The sequence below is a fragment of the Heptranchias perlo genome, chromosome 11 (genome assembly GCF_035084215.1).
Source record: "Heptranchias perlo isolate sHepPer1 chromosome 11, sHepPer1.hap1, whole genome shotgun sequence".
Taxonomy (NCBI): Eukaryota; Metazoa; Chordata; class Chondrichthyes; order Hexanchiformes; family Hexanchidae; genus Heptranchias; species Heptranchias perlo.
This window is the reverse complement of record NC_090335.1, coordinates 27,659,829-27,677,162: the sequence shown is the minus strand read 5'-3', so window position 1 is coordinate 27,677,162 and position 17,334 is coordinate 27,659,829. Positions and strand designations below refer to the sequence as shown.

Genomic DNA, 17,334 nt, shown 5'->3' with positions numbered 1-17,334 from the left:
ACAATGGCTTCGGTCTTCCCACTATTTAGTTGGAGGAAATTTCTACTCATCCAGTACTGGATGTCGGACAAGCAGTGTGACAAATCAGAGGCAGTGGAGGGGGTGGGGGGTCGAGAGAGGTGGTGGTGAGGTAGAACTGGGTGTCTTCAGCATACATGTGGAACCTGACGGGTTTTCAGATGATGTTACCGAGGGGTAGCATGTAGATGAGAGAACCAAGGATAGATCCTTGTGGGACTCCAGAGGTAAAAGTGCAGGAGAGGGAAGAGAGGCCATTTGCTAGGCACTCAACTCTGGAATTCCCTTCCTAAAACTCTGAGCCTCTCCACCTTTCCTCCTTTAAGACCATTCTTATAACCCACCTCTTTGACCAAGTTTGTAGACACCCCTCCTAATATCTCCTTTGGCTCGATGTTGAATTTTGCCTGATTATGCTTCAGTGAGGCGCTTCGGGATGTTTTTCTACATTAAGGGTACTACATAAATTCAAGTTGTTGTATTTATAATATATGCTTACAAATTCATAGCTGAATCAATTATTTTTTTACTTCAAATGCTGAATCACAGTGGATTTCAATATGGTGGAAAATGCACCAAAACAGTGACAAAAATCTAAATTCCCTGGAGTGACGTGCCACCTAGATTGCCACCATAAATAAATTTTGCATCATTGGAACTCCCCCACCTTCAAAAAAGTCTAAATCCATCAATGCCAAAAACTACTTTTCTGTCCTTCAGTAATTGCTCCTTTGGATGTAACATACAGATACCGCAGGAGCACGCATAAAATTAGCGAAAGGCGGCGAATCATCTCTCGGGGTTGTTGTTTCTGGCCGGTCGGTTTAAGAGGAGTGCACAACGACCTTTGGCGCAGACGCACTGAGTGGGGAGTGTGGAGTGTCGTGGCCGTTTGAAAGTAACGAAAGTTTCGCGAGACGGAGAGCGGGGTCACTCGATGGGTGGGAAAAACAAACAGCGAACCAAGGGCAATGTGCGGGTAAGGGACTGTCATCGGCGGCTCAGAGCCGGTTCACAGCGGGCGGGTTGATGCTCTGTACCAGACTCCCGTGTAAAAGGTCACTGGTCCTCCTAGAATCATGCAATGATACAGCACAGAAAGAAGCCATTCGGCCCATCGTCCATGTGGCTGCTCTTTGAAAGAGCTATCCAATTAGTCCCACTCCCCCCTGCCCTTTCCCCGTAGCTCTGCACAATTTTTCCCCTTCAAGTACTTATCCTGGCTCCTCTGTCACCCACACATGGTCCATCTGTGTTTTCAGGAAAAAGAGAAAGAACTTGCATTTATATACGTTGCCTTTCATGACCTTGGGACGTCCCAAAGCACTTTACAGCCGATGAGGTGCTTCTGATGTGTAGTCATTGTTGTAGTGTAGGAAACGCGGCAGCCAATTTGCACACAGCAAAGTCCCACAAACAGCAGTCAGATCATGACCAGATCATCTGTTTTTAGTGATGTTGGTTGAGGGATAAATATTGGCCAGGACTCCGGGAAGAACTCCCCTGCCCTTCTTCGAAATAGTGCCGCGGGATCTTCTAGGCCCATCTGAGAGGGCAGATGGGGGCTTTGGTTTAACTTCGTATCTGAAAGATGGCACCTCCGACAGTGCAGCATTCCACAGTACAGCACTGGAATGTCAACCTAGATTATGTGCTCAAGTTCCCTGGAGTGGAGCAGCTTTTGACATTGCCTCTGTTCACTTTCGAACAGGGAAACGGAGCTTTCAGGGGCACTGGGAAACCTTGCTGCAAGGCCGTTATTTGCTAGGTTGTAGACTGGGTTGTATCGTATTAATTGGTTATTAAGAAAACACTGCTCTTTTTGGACCATGTGCAGTCCTTTTACTGTGGAGCAGTACTGCTGGCATCTGCTGAGTGAGGATTTATCGGGCCAGGAGTGGGTGGGAAAGAGGGATTTCTGTATTGGACAGTAATTCAGTGAGGTGATGCTGTGTTCAGAGAATTCCTGAAGTACCTGGGAGCGCTACAGGTGTCATGAAAAGCCACCATAGTCAGTGTCACCATGTTTCAGTGGGTAAATGTACTATTGATAGTTTGTCAAAAACTCGAGTCTTAAACTTAAATAAATATAGGTATGAGGGGCGAGTTGGCTAAGGTAGATTGGGAAATTAAATTGAAGGGTATGACGGTTGAAAAGCAATGGCAAACATTTAAAGAAATATTTCAATATTCTCAACAAATATACATTCCATTGAGAAATAAAAACTCCACGGGAAAAGTGATCTACCCGTGGCTAACTAAATAAGACAAGGATAGTATTAGATTAAAAGAAGAGATCTAAAATGCTGCCAAGAAGAGTAATAAGCCTGAGGATTGGGAGTTTTAGAAACCAGCAAAGGATGACCAAAAACTTGATAAAAAGAGAGAAAATAGAATATGAAAGTAAACTAGCAAGAAATATAAAAAATGGATTGTAAGATCTTCTACAAGTATGTAAAAAAAGGAAAAGAGTAGCAAAAGTAAACGTTGGTCCCTTAGAGGCTGAGACAGGAGAAATTATAATGGGGAATCAGGAAATGGCAGATACATTAAACAAATATTTTGTATCTGTCTTCACAGTAGAAGACACAAAAAACATACCAGAAATAGTGGGGAACCAAGGATCCAATGAGAGTGAGGAACTTAAAGTAATTATTATAAGAGAAAACGTACATGAGAAACTAATGGGACTAAAAGCTGATAAATCCCCTGATGATGGCCTACATCCGAGGGTTCTAAAAGAGGTGGCTGCAGAGATAGTGGATGCATTGGTTGTGATCTTCCAAAATTTCCTAGAGAGGGGGCAAAACTTGACCTCCTCTTGGGAAATAAGGAAGGGCAGGTGACAGAAGTGTTAGTGAGGGATCACTTTGGGACCAGTGATCATAATTCCATTAGTTTTAAGATAGCTATGGAGAATGATAGGTCTGGCCCAAAAGTTAAAATTCTAAATTGGGGAAGGCCAATTTTGATGGTATTAGACAGGAACTTTCAGAAGTTGATTGGGGGAGTCTGTTGGCAGGCAAAGGGACGTCTGGTAAGTGGGAGGCTTTCAAAAGTGTGTTAACCAGGGTTCAGGGTAAGCACATTCCTTATAAAGTGAAGGGCAAGGCTGGTAGAAGTAGGCAACCTTGGATGACTCGGGAGATTGAGGCACTAGTCAAAAAGAAGAAGGAGGCATATGACATGCATAGGCAGCTGGGATCAAGTGGAACCCTTGAAGAGTATAGAGATTGCCGGAGTAGAGTTAAGAGAGAAATCAGGAGGGCAAAAAGGGGACATGAGATTGCTTTGGCAGATAAGGCAAAGGAGAATCCAAAGAGCTTCTACAAATACATAAAGGGCAAAAGAGTAACTAGGGAGAGAGTAGGGCCTCTTAAGGATCAACAAGGTCATCTATGTGCGGAACCACAAGAGATGGGTGAGATCCTAAATGAATATTTACGGTTGAGAAAGGCATGGATGTTAGGGAACTTGGTGAAATAAATAGTGATGTCTTGAGGAGTGTACATATTACAGAGAGGGAGGTGCTGGAAGTCTTAACGCGCATCAAGGTAGATAAATCTCCGGGACCTGATGAAATGTATCCCAGGACGTTATGGGAGGTTAGGGAGGAAATTGCGGGTCCCCTAGCAGAGATATTTGAATCATCGACAGCTACAGGTGAGGTGCCTGAAGATTGGAGGGTAGCAAATGTTGTGCCTTTGTTTAAGAAGGGCGGCAGGGAAAAGCCAGGGAACTACAGACCGGTGAGCCTGACATCTGTAGTGGGTAAGTTGTTAGAGGGTATTCTGAGAGACAGGATCTACGGGCATTTGGAGAGGCAGGGACTGATTAGGAACAGTCAGCATGGTTTTGTGAGAGGAAAATCATGTCTCACGAATTTGATTGAGTTTTTTGAAGGGGTAACCAAGAAGATAGATGAGGGCTGTGCAGTAGACGTGGTCGACATGGACTTTAGCAAAGCCTTTGACAAGGTACCACATGGTAGGTTGTTACATAAGGTTAAATCTCACGGGATCCAAGGTGAGGTAGCCAGTTGGATACAAAATTGGATTGACGACAGAAGACAGAGGGTGGTTGTAGAGGGTTGTGTTTCAAACTGGAGGCCTGTGACCAGCGGTGTGCCTCAGGGATCGGTGCTGGGTCCGCTGTTATTTGTTATTTATATTAATGATTTGGATGAGAATTTAGGAGGCATGGTTAGTAAGTTTGCAGATGACACCAAGATTGGTGGCATTGTGGACAGTGAAGAAGGTTATCTGGGATTGCAACGGGATCTTGATAAATTGGGCCAGTGGGCGGATGAATGGCAGATGGAGTTTAATTTAGATAAATGTGAGGTGATGCATTTTGGTAGATCGAATCGGGCCAGGACCTACTCCGTTAATGGTAGGGCGTTGGGGAGAGTTATAGAACAAAGAGATCGAGGAGTACAGGTTCATAGCTCCTTGAAAGTGGAGTCACAGGTGGATAGGGTGGTGAAGAAGGCATTCAGCATGCTTGGTTTCATTGGTCAGAACATTGAATACAGGAGTTGGGATGTCTTGTTGAAGTTGTACAAGACATTAGTAAGGCCACACTTGGAGTACTGTGTACAGTTCTGGTCACCCTATTATAGAAAGGATATTATTAAACTAGAAAGAGTGCAGAAAAGATTTACTAGGATGCTACCGGGACTTGATGGTTTGACTTATAGGGAGAGGTTGGATAGACTGAGACTTTTTTCCCTGGAGAGTAGGAGGTTAAGGGGTGATCTTATAGAAGTCTATAAAATAATGAGGGGCATAGATAACGTAGATAGTCAAAATCTTTTCCCAAAGGTAGGGGAGTCTATAACGAGGGGGCATAGATTTAAGGTGAGAGGGGAGAGATACAAAAGGGTCCAGAGGGGCAATTTTTTCACTCAAAGGGTGGTGAGTGTCTGGAACGAGCTGCCAGAGGCAGTAGTAGAGGCGGGTACAACTTTGTCTTTTAAAAAGCATTTGGACAGTTACATGGGTAAGATGGGTATATGGGCCAAATGCAGGCAATTGGGACTAGCTTAGTGGTATAAACTGGGCGACATGGACATGTTGGGCCGAAGGGCCTGTTTCCATGTTGTAAACTTCTATGATTCTATGATTCTAGAATGGTCCCAGTGGATTGGAGGGTAGCAAATGCTATTCAAGAAAGGAAGGAGAGAGAAAACAGGGAACTACAGGCCAGTTAGCCTGACATCAGTCGTTGGGAAAATGCTGGAATCCATTATTAAGTGGCAACAGGGCACTTAGAAAATCATATGATTTGGCAGAGTCATCATGGTTTTATGAAAGGGAAATTGTGTTTGACAAATTTATTAGAGTTTTTTGAGGATGTAACTAACAGGATAGATAAAGGGGAACCAGTGGATGTGGTATATTTGGATTTTCAAAAGGCGTTCGATAAGGTGCCACATAAAAGGTTACACAAGATAAGGGCTCATGGGGTTGGGGTAACATATTAGCATGGATAGAGGATTTGTTAACGGACAGAAAACAGAGAGTAGGGATAGGGTCATTTTCAGGTTGGCAGACTGTAACTAGTGGTGTGCCGCAAGGATCGGTGCTTGGGCCTCAGCTATTTACAATCTACGTTAATGAGTGTAATGTATCCAAGTTTGCTGATGATACAAAGCTAAGTGGGAAAGTAACCTGTGAGGAGGACACAAAGAGTCTGCGAAGGGTTATAGGCAGGTTACGTGAGTGGGCAAGTAGGTGGCAGATGGAGTATAATGTGGGGAAATGTAAGGTTATTCACTTTGGTAGGAAGAATAGAAAAACAGAATACTTTTTAAATGGTGAGAAACTATTAAATGTTGGTGTTCAGAGAGACTTGGGTGTCCTGTTACAAGAAACACAAAAAGTTAGCATGCAGGTACAGCAAGCAGTTAGCAAAGCAAATGGAATGTTGGCCTTTATTGCAAAAGATTGGGTCGACTCAGCCTGTATTCACTCGAGTTTAGAAGAATGAGAGGGGATCTCATTGAAATGTATAAAATTCTGACAGGGCTAGACAGACTGGATGCAGGGAGGATGTTTCCCCTGGCTGGGGGGGTCCAGAACGAGGGGTCACACTCTCAGGATACGGGGTAGGACATTTAGGACTGAGATGAGGATAAATTTCTTCACTCACAGGGTAGTGAACCTGTAGAATTCTCCACCACAGAAGGCTGTGGAGGCCAAGTCACTAAACATATTTAAGAAGGAGCTAGATAGATTTCTGGACACAAAAGGCATCAAGAGGTATGGGGAGAGAGCGTGAATATGGTATTGAGATAGAGGATCAGCCATGATCATATTGAATGGCGGAGCAGGCTCGAAGGGCCAAATGGCCTACTCCTGCTCCTATTTTCTATGTTTCTATGAAAGGGGGTTGGTTTACAAAAGTAATGACGTCTTACTACAATTGTACAGGGCTTTGGTGAGACCTCACCTAGAGTACTGTGTACAGTTTTGGTCTCCTTTACTTAAGGAAGGATTATACTCGCCTTAGAGGCGGTGCAGCGAAGGTTCAGTCGATTAATTCCTGGGATGAGAGGGTTGTCCTATGAGGCGAGGTTGAGTAGAATGGGCCTATGCTGTCTGGAGTTTAGAAGCACGAGAGGTGATCTCATTGAAACATGTAAGATTCTGAGGGGACTTGACAGGGTAGATGCTGAGAGGTTATTTGCCATGGCTAGAGAGTCTAGAACTAGGGGCCATAGTCTCAGGATAAGGGGACAGCCATTTCAGACTGAGATGAGGAGGAATTTCTTCACTCAGAGGGTTGTGAATCTTTGGAATTCTCTACCCCAGAGGATTGTGGATGTTGAGTCGTTGAATTTATTCAAGGCTGAGTTAAACAGATTTCTAGACTCTAGGGGAATCAAGGGATATGGGGATCGGGCAGGCAAGTGGAGTTGAGGTTGAAGATCAGCCATGATCTGACTGAATGGCGGAGCAGGCTCAAGGGGCCATGTGACCTGCTCCTGCTCCTATTTCTTATGTTCTTATGTCGAGCTGTACAGAACTGGAATATTTGAGTTTGATCTCTGGTTTGTGCTGAGTTAGCTGATCGCTAAATGATAGCTAAGATGGTGCTACAATTGGCCTTGCTGCCTCTTTGGCTGAGCTGGGAAGTGGGGTGGGTATCAGTTGGGGTTCGTGATCATTCTCCAGTGACCTATGCAGTGAGTATATGTATGCATGTTGGATTAAGATAGGATTGGACAGTGATGCCCTGCATGGTCAAAAAGCCTGCTGACAATGGTTGAGCTAAGATGTGAAGAATGGCCACCCTGGGTGAGTTCCTGAAGTTGTCCAGCATGAGTGTCAGCATCCAAAACAAATCCTTTGAGCTTCAGAATCAGGAAGTGCTAAGGAAGAGTGTGGCTGCTGCTTGTGGAATTGTAACCCAGCAATGCCTTTAGGAAGGGTACAAAAGAGGAAGAGAAATAAAGAAATCAGGTTGGCTCCACTCCAGTATCCCTGATGTTTCCCAAGCTTGTTTTATCCACAAACATGTATGGTGCAACAAAGGTTGCTTTATTTTATTGACAGTGCTTGGGTTCTTGGCTAACTGCTGAAGAGTTGCATAGTAGTAATATAATTGATTAGATACCTCTAGCATACTAATGCATAACAGTAGCTATGTACAGATCTTATGGGTATAGCACACCCAAACCAAAGAGTAGTCGTGGAAGAGTGCAGTATCACTTATTTTTCAGTATACCTGCTTTCTTCCTTGAAACCTCCCACGTTGTCCATGTTTCACCCTGGACGTAATTGTTTCCTGCAGAGTTCTTTACCACTTTCTGCTTCTGAAGCCCAGAAGTTTTCTGGATGCTAACACTCATACTGGACAACTCCAAACTTGCCTCAGGACTGCAGTCCATTCATTTGTCGATGCTTTTTAAATTAAGTAGTTTACAATACTGGGAAGAAAGGACAGTAGCCAAAGTGGTTGGAGACTATAGGTCTGTGAGTTTATATTTTGTATTTCCACTGTCATTTATTAGTTGAATATGCTTTTGGACCATTAGTTAATTTCTTTGCATAAATAATATCATCTTTCTTTGTAAGTTGTACCCCATCCATACGAGATACTTTGATTCCAATTTACCCGGGCCAGATCAGTTGTCGTCCTACTGAAATTGGCCCTCCTCCAATTGAGTATTTTTACTTTAGAGTTGTCCATGTCCTTTTCCATAGCTATTCTAAACCTTATGATACTATGATCGCTGTTCCCTAAATGTTCCCCCACTGATAATTGCTCCACTTGACCCATCCCATTCCCCAGAGCCAAGTCCAGCAATGCCTCCTTCCTCTTGCATTTATATAGCATAGATTTACCAAGTGGTTATAATATGACATTTTTTAATGTTCTCCAGCAGTTTGCATGAGTTGGAAAAAAGTCAAAACATTGTGCAGGTTTAGTTTGGCTCCTAAGGAAGTTTGCATAAGACTAATTTGAATTGCTTTGTATTTGCAGCCATCCAACAGTGGTAAAGCAGCTGAGCTGCTGGCTAAAGACAAGGGAACGGTTCCAGGCTTTATTGGATTTGGAGCCTCCCAGAATGAACCGGGTTATGTTCCTGCAGTCCAAGGCTTAGAAGAAGTGGATAGTTTGGTGGATGCTGATTTTCGAATGGTTCTGCGCAAAATGTCGAAGAGAGATGCAACCACAAAATTAAAAGTATGTTTTACTGTCATCTTCTGCAGAAGCTCATTTTTTAGCAGGTACCTGTAGAAATAATTCCTAGGAGTCATCACATTGTAAGTCCACTCTGTAAACTTCTCTTTGCAGCTGCATGTCAAGAACATTTTTTGGGGGAAGAAGCGTATTTACCGTTTCTGGCATATTTTCCACAGCACCATTTTTTTTAAGGAGTAGGACAATCCAGCCTAGACTGTTTCATGACTGCTGTTGATGTCACTGCTTGAGTGATATGAACAAGAATCTCTAGTCAGCTAGTTTTTATCTCGTTCCCTGTTACAACTGTGGTGGAAATATTAGCCAAAGCAGGTGTTCTAGAATTCAAACTCTAGTCTCTCAGTTGAGAATTCATGGCTGTAATGATGTAGTTATGTGATTAAAAGTTACTTCATTTATCTTTAGCTCTTTTTGTGCATTCCAGTAACTTTATTTTTAATAACTGGCAATGTGTTTTGCAATAACACTTAACCTTTTAATTGACCAATACTTATAAACAAAATTAAACAGAAAATATTTTTGAGGTACAATTAAAATACCTGTATTAACAAATATGTCTGAGTTCCAAATAAAATGTTCTCATTTTCTTATAAAGTAACTTTTGAAAGTAGATTACATGAAATGTGCCATTATCTTCATACTGTGCCCTATGTTCAATTATGCATATTTAGAATGCTGAATTTTGATTTACTAAACATTGTATTTTCAAACGTTGTTGATGCACCCTCCCAATGCTACAATCCCTATCACCGCTGGATTTACTGGATCAAGAACTCTGTGGAGCTGGTGCAGCTTGATAGAGCTAGCAAGAGAGGGATAGAATTATTTCTGACGTTTCCTGATGTGAATGAAAAACCTAATTATGTGGCCCATCTCCCCCCCCCCCCCCCTCCCCCACCCCCCACCAAAATAAGTAAACCTTGAAAAAAGTACAACCTGATATGGCGAGTACGTGACTAACAGCAGGTAGAATCATTGGCACTGATTAAAATGGAGAGAAAACAATGGTAAGAGATAGTTATCTGAACATATGGTTAAATAGCAGTAACATATGTTTCGGAGGATTGACGATACCCTGTGATTGAAGGTATCCTACCTGTGATTTTCTTCTTAGCTGTGGAGTCTTTTCTTAATTCCATGCTACAGTATGTGTGCCTGTATGTTATTGCTTACAGGAATTTCTGCAGGCTGAATTTTATGCACCTATCATAGAGTCATACAACACAGAAGGAGGCCATTTGACCCATCGTACCTGTGCTCATGTATTTTTATGCGGAGAAACATTAGTTACATTCCAGCATACAAAATTTTATGAGATTTTCTTACTGGTAGAGACTATTCTTCTATCAGAAGTGAAATCCAAATGTTAACAAAAAAAATTCTACTGAGGGACAAACAGCAAAAAGAGAAAAGAAGATGTTTGACATTATTGCAAAAGTGATATAAAATGACAGTTACATTTGATGAATGTTTTGGAAATTGTGAAAAATAATAACAAACTTTTCCTATACAATATAACATTGTATATGAGTTTCCTGTCACAAAATACTGAACTAGTAACGCCATACTGGGACAGATGGAAACAGGTGAAAATAAATCGCCATTCTTCAGTGTTTCCACTTTTTTAGTTTGAATAATTCATCCCTTGTGTATTGACCCACTAGGTTTTCGGAGATCGGGGTGGGGAAGGAAGGAAAGGAGTTATGACATTGCATTTTTTGGATATGTCTTCTTCCTTAAGTACTTCTTGGACAACAAATTTATATTTCTGTTCGCACAATATTAAGATTGCAATACAATTGATAGTAATTTATAATTGTGTTATTCCATGAATAAAGTGCACCAAAATGTACAATTTGGTAGTGAATTTATGCAATAATTAAAGTAAATGAGATTTTGGCCTCCAAGAAATTTTCTTGTCCATGTGACAGCTGATCTTGGGGTGGTAACATTGCACGCGATTTCAAAGGTCTGAAAAAGATGGAATTAGTGACCCAGAATTTCCTGGAGACTTATGCCCTTGTAATGGTGCATCAACATTGCAGGGCCCAATTTATGACTCAGACTCCCCCAACAGCACTTCAACTGATGATCAGTAATGATTTGACAGATGATGTGAATAATACTAATTATAACATCAATTGTTAATACAATGACAATATTGTATACATATTTGAAAAGTACAAAAATTATACACTCTGTAGGTTATTTTTAAAAGTGATAAATTACTTTATTTGGGCGATGGCCAGCCTAGTCATTGCAAGCAGTGGGCTTTGCTGGTAATCAGTATTTCTCATTGAGCAGTAGCGCCATGTCTCCAAATGAAACTGACCAGTGTATACAGTTGGCCTGCTTCTGAGTAGATGGTGCTGTTTCAAAGCCCTTTGGATCGCCACTAGCTTTGCTGTGGCGTATGATAATGAGTTTCACAGCAAGTTTTGGCACTGGAGGATTGGGGCAAACAGTGGTCTTACTTATGGCGATCGTGGTCAATAACATTGTTGCAGCCAATTCTGGGCAAATGTTCAACAAGTATCAAACTTACTACGATAAGATTTATACATATTTTCCTCCTTGCTCTGATTTTTCCTTGGGCAACAGCAGTCCTCCAGTACCTTGCTAGATAGGCATTCTTCACATCTGAACCTGGATAGTGAGTGTCAGTGGGTCATTTGAAAATGGATGACATTGCAGTTGAGGTCATTTCTCTCCTAACCTTTTGAGGACAGGTTGCATAAACTTGACTTGTATTCTCTTGAGTTTAGACGGTTGAGGGATGCTTAAAATAATTAAGGGATTCGTTAGGGTAGATACAGAGAAACTATTTTCTTTGGGGGAATTCAGCACAAGAGAGCATAATCTTAAAATTATAGCTATGCCATTTAGGAGTGAAATATGGCAGCACTTTTTCACACAAAGGGTAGTGGAGATCTGGCACTCGCTCCCCCAAAAAACTCTGGATTCTGGGTCATTTGAAATTTTCAAGACTGAGATAGATTTTTATTGGGTAAGATTATCAAAGACCATGGAGCAAAGGCGGGTAAATGGAATTGAGGTACAGATCAACCATGAGCTAATTGAATGCAGAACCGGCTCGAGGGGCTGAATGGCCTATGCCTGTTCCTACATACCTAAACAGACAGCCAGGGCCTCGGTTTAACATCTCATCCAAAAGATGTAATCTTTGACAATGTGGCATTCCCTCGTTACTACAGCCTAGATTATGCACTCAAAGTATATGGAGTGGATTTCAAACCCGCAACCTTCTGACTCGGAGGCAAGAGTGCTGTCGCTGAGCCAAGCTGTCGCAGGTCAGGGATCAAACTTGCTGCCTTTCTGATAAGTGACTGAATGTATTTACTGGTAGAAGGTGTCTTTTTTTTTTCTACATGTCAAACCAGTTAAAAAGTACTACTGGGCTACTCTAGCAGATAACATTGACTTCTGAGTGTGACTCCTATCAAGCCCACAGTTGGGGCCCCTCATATAATGCTAATTGTCAGATTTGGCTCTGTAGTAGCACTTTTGTTTCTAAATAAGAAGATCATGGGTTCAAGCTGAACTCCAGAGATTTGAGCACATAATCGAGACACTTCCATGGAGTACTGAGGGAGTGCTACACTGTCGGAGGTACTGTCTTTCAGATGAGATGTTAAACCGAGGCTTTGTCTGCTCTCTCAGTTGGATGTAAAAGATCCCATAGCATCATTAGAAGAGCAGGTGAGTTCTTCTAGTGTCCTGGCAAATATTTATCCCTCAACCTACATCACTTTTTTTTAAAAAAAACAGATTATCTGATCATTTATGTCATTGCTGTTTTTGGGAATCTTGCTGTGTGCAAATTGGCTGCTGCGATTCCCAACATTACAAAAGTGATTACATTTTAAAAAGTACTGCATTGTCTAAGTGCTATGTTCTGAGGTCACGAAAGGCACTATATTAATGGAAGTTCTTTTTTTAGTTAAGTTACATAGTCTCTGATATCCTTTTAATCTTGTATTCAGTTGAGTTTTGAGTGGTACATCAGATAATACAACAATGCTATATTTACTTTTCTGTTTTAAGTTGCCTTGTAGTGAATCAAAGCAGATGGATTATTTAGGTAATTGTAAATGAAGCTTTCCATTTCAAGCTATTCTGGGATTACTGATTATTTGTCATTTAAAAAAAAAATACAGTTATAGTAAGTAAAGTTCATTTAAAAGTTAAGTGTGAAATCATATTTGATAGACTTATTGCATAGAATGCTGTTCTTTGGAATTATTGAGTTCACTAGTTTTTTTTTTCAGTGTGGTGGGGGTTTGATATTTCTAATACTTGAATTACTCATTAAATACTTACTCACTTTTTTCTAAGGCTGTACAAGAGTTTGGGACAATGTGCAAAGAGAAAGACCCTGAGATTATAAAAGGAGTTCTTCCTTATTGGTCAAGGATCTACTGCAAAATTTCTTTGGTAAGTATCTGTGCAGTCCTTCTTTCCCTAAATTTTACACTGAACAGTTGCAAGCAAATAAGTGAAATCTCCAATGCCTAGAAGTGGGACACTAGAATTGGGACATTGAGTCTGCAAATCAGTAACGTAATTTTTTTCGTAAAAGCCACATCGATAATACCTAATATTATGGTAGTTCACATCCATCATACAGGAGCATAGTGTTGTAACCCAGAATTTAAAACATTTCTTATGTAACTACATTGTTCCAAGTCGAAATTTGTTACTCACATACTACATTCCTCTATACTTGTTATATTTAACTGTGGTTCTAAGTAACTTTTATATAATATAAAAACAGAAAATGCTGGAAAAGCTCAGCAAGTGAGGCAGCATCTGTGGAGAAAGAAACAGAGTTAACGTTTCAGGTTGAAGACCTTTCGTCAGAACTGGAAGATGTTAGAGTTAAAGTTTTTAAGCAAGTACAGAGTCAGGCAAAGGGGGGAAGGAATGGGAGGGGAGGAAAGAACAAAAGAAAAGGTCTGTGATAGGGTAGAGGGCAAGAGTGATTAAATGACAAAAGGGATGATGGTGCAATGCAAGGAGGGTGGTAATGGGACAGGTTAAGAAAACAAAAGATCAGTCTAGAGGAGCTGTGAATGGCACAGCAGAACCATAACCAGCAGCTGCAGTCCAAAAAATTAAAAAAAATCTCTGCTCCTGTTTTTTTATTATGGTATGAAGTTATTGAAATCAGTGTTGAGTCCGGAAGGTTGTAAAGTGCCTAAACAAAAGATGAGGAGCTGTTCTTCGAGCTTACATTGAGCTTTACTTCATTGGAACAGTGTAAGAGGCCAAGGTCAGAGTGGGAGTGGGACGGGGAATTAAAACGGCAAGCGACCGGCAGGTCAGGGTCACGCTTGCAGACAGAGCGTAGGTGTTCAGCAAAGCGACCACCCAATCTGTGTTTGGTCTCTCCAGTGTAGAGGAGACTGCATTGTGAGCACGAATATAGTATACTAAATTGAAAGAAATACAAGTAAACCGCTGTTTCACCTGGAAGGAGTCTTTGGGGCCATTGACGGTGGGAAGGGAGGAGGTGCAAGGGCAGGTGTTGTATCTCCTGCGCTCGCACGGGAAGGTGCCGTGGGGAGGAGAGTAGGTGTTGGGGGTGATGGAAGAGTGGACCAGGGTGTTGCAGAGGGAGCGGTCCCTTCAGAATGCTGAAAGGGTTTTTTAAAAATTCGTTCATGGGATGTGGGCGTCGCTGGCGAGGCCGGCATTTATTGCCCATCCCTAATTGCCCTTGAGAAGGTGGTGGTGAGCCTCCTTCTTGAACCGTTGCAGTCCATGTGGTGAAGGTTCTCCCACAGTGCTGTTAGGTAGGGAGTTCCAGGATTTTGACCCAACGACGATGAAGGAACGGTGATTTATTTCCAAGTCGGGATGGTGTGTGACTTGGAGGGGAACGTGCAGGTGGTGTTGTTCCCATGTGCCTGCTGCTCTTGTCCTTCTAGGTGGTAGAGGTCGCGGGTTTGGGAGGTGCTGTCAAAGAGGCCTTGGCGAGTTGCTGCAGTGCATCCTGTGGATGGTACACACTGCAGCCACTGTGCGCCGGTGGTGAAGGGAGTGAATGTTTAGGGTGATGGATGGGGTGCCAATCAAGCGGGCTGCTTTGTCCTGGATGGTGTTGAGCTTCTTGAGTGTTGTTGGAGCTGCACTCATCCAGGCAAATGGAGAGTATTCCATCACACTCCTGACTTGTGCCTTGTAGATGGTGGAAAGGCTTTGGGGAGTCAGGAGGTGAGTCACTCGCCGCAGAATACCCAGCCTCTGACCTGCTCTTGTAACCACAGTATTTATATGGCTGGTCCAGTTAGGTTTCTGGTCAATGGTGACCCCCCCCAGGATGTTGATGCTGAGGGATTCGGCGATGGTAATGCCATTGAATGTCAAGGGGAGGTGGTTAGACTCTCTCTTGTTGGAGATGGTTGTTGCCTGGCACTTGTCTGGCGCGAATGTTACTTGCCACTTATCAGCCCAAGCCTGGATGTTGTCCAGGTCTTGGTGCATGCGGGCTCGGAGTGCTTCACTATCTGAGGGATTGCGAATGGAACTGAACAATGTGCAATCATCAGCGAACATCCCCATTTCTGACCTTATGATGGAGGGAAGGTCATTGATGAAGCAGCTGAAGATGGTTGGGCCTAGGACACTGCTCTGAGGAACTCCTGCAGCAATGTCCTGGGGCTGAGATGATTGGCCTCCAACAACCACTACCATCTTCCTTTGTGCTAGGTATGACTCCAGCCACTGGAGAGTTTTCCCCCTGATTCCCATTGACTTCAATATTGCTAGGGCTCCTTGGTGCTACACTCGGTCAAATGCTGCCTTGATGTCAAGGGCAGTCACTCTCCCCTCACCTCTGGAATTCAGCTCTTTTGTCCATGTTTGGACCAAGGCTGTAATGAGGTCTGGAGCCGAGTGGTCCTGGCGGAACCCAAACTGAGCATCGGTGAGCAGGTTATTGGTGAGTAAGTGCCGCTTGAGGGGAAGAGGTGCTTGGTGGTGGGATTGCGCTGAAGGTGGCGGAGATGGCGGAGGATGATACATTGAATGTGGAGGCTGGTGGGGTGGAAGTTGAGGTATCTCTTAGATGCTAATGCTCCTCCTGATCCTTCTTCCCCCTTCCCCTTCCTCTGTCCCCATCCTTCCTTCCAATTACACCCTTTGTCGTGTTTCACTCTTCTCTCTGACCTTCCCCTCTCTGACCCTGATCAGTCCTCAGCAAAGGCCTCAGCTTCATCCTCTTACGCCCTCACCTCAATGAATTCCAAGCTCGACACGATGTTGCGCTCTTCTTCCATCACCTTCCCCTCCGCGCCCACTTCTTTGGCCAGGAGTCTTCCCCCTGGACAGCAGACCCTTTCTCCCATCTTCAGAATTCTCGTTCCACCTGAACCCCTAACTTTGGCCTCTTACCCTCTCTTGATCTTTTCATTGCGAACTGCCGGCATGATATTGACCGTCTCAATTTCTCTAGTCCTTTCACTCATTCTAACCTACCTCCCTCTGAACTTGCAGCACTCCATTCTCTCAGGTCCAACCCTGACATTGTCATTAAACCTGCTCACCTCTACTTTATGGAGGTTGAACGCCAAATCTCTGACACCTCCACCCGCTTCCCCCTGGACCATGACCCCACTGCTGAACATCAATCGTCACTGACCTTATCTCCTCTGGAGATCTCCCCGCCCCCGCCACGGCCTCCAACCTAAAGTCCCTCAACCCCTCAGCCCGCTTCTACCTCCTTCCCAAGGTCCACAAACAGGACTGCCTTGGGACACCCATCATTTCAGACTGTTCTTACCCCGCGGAACTTATTTCCTCCTATCTCAATTCTACATAAGAACATAAGAAATAGGAGCAGGAGTAGGCCAATCGGCCCTTCGAGCCTGCTCCGCCTTTTAATAAGATCATGGCTGATCTGATCCTAACCTCAAATCTAAATTCATGTCCAATTTCCTGCCCACTCCCCGTAACCCCTAATTCCCGTCACTTCTAGGAAACTGTCTATTTCTGCTTTGAATTTATTCAATGATGTAGCTTCCACAGCTTCCTGGGGCAGCAAATTCCACAGACCTACCACCCTCTGAGTGAAGAAGTTTCCCCTCATCTCAGTTTTGAAGGAGCAGCCCCTTATTCTAAGATTATGCCCCCTAGTTCTAGTTTCACCCATCCTTGGGAACATCCTCACCGCATCCACCTGATCAAGCCCCTTCACAATCTTATATGTTTCAATAAGATCGCCTCTCATTCTTCTGAACTCCAATGAGTAGAGTCCCAATCTACTCAACCTCTCCTCATATGTCCGCCCCCATATCCCCGGGATTAACCGAGTGAACCTTCTTTGTACTGCCTCGAGAGCAAGTATGTCTTTTCTTAAGTATGGAGACCAAAACTGTATGCAGTATTCCAGGTGCGGTCTCACCAATACCTTATATAACTGCAGCAATACCTCCCTGTTTTTATATTCTATCCCCCTAGCAATAAACGCCAACATTCCGTTGGCCTTCTTGATCACCTGCTGCACCTGCATACTAACTTTTTGATTTTCTTGCACTAGGACCCCCAGATCCCTTTGTACTGCAGTACTTTCCAGTCTCTTGC

At 43.2% G+C, this 17,334-nt stretch overlaps 1 protein-coding gene across 1 annotated transcript in view; it reads left to right on the top strand.

Moving 5' to 3' along the window:
- Window positions 1–876: 876 nt before the first annotated feature.
- The window catches only part of ltn1 (listerin E3 ubiquitin protein ligase 1), a 122,375-nt gene continuing 105,917 nt past the window's right edge, over window positions 877–17,334 (top strand). Inside the window, exons 1-3 of the mRNA XM_067992747.1 lie at window positions 877–997; window positions 8,509–8,712; window positions 13,087–13,185. Coding sequence (XP_067848848.1) covers window positions 956–997; window positions 8,509–8,712; window positions 13,087–13,185 — 345 coding nt within the window. The 5' untranslated portion in view covers window positions 877–955. The remainder of the gene's footprint in view (window positions 998–8,508; window positions 8,713–13,086; window positions 13,186–17,334) is intronic.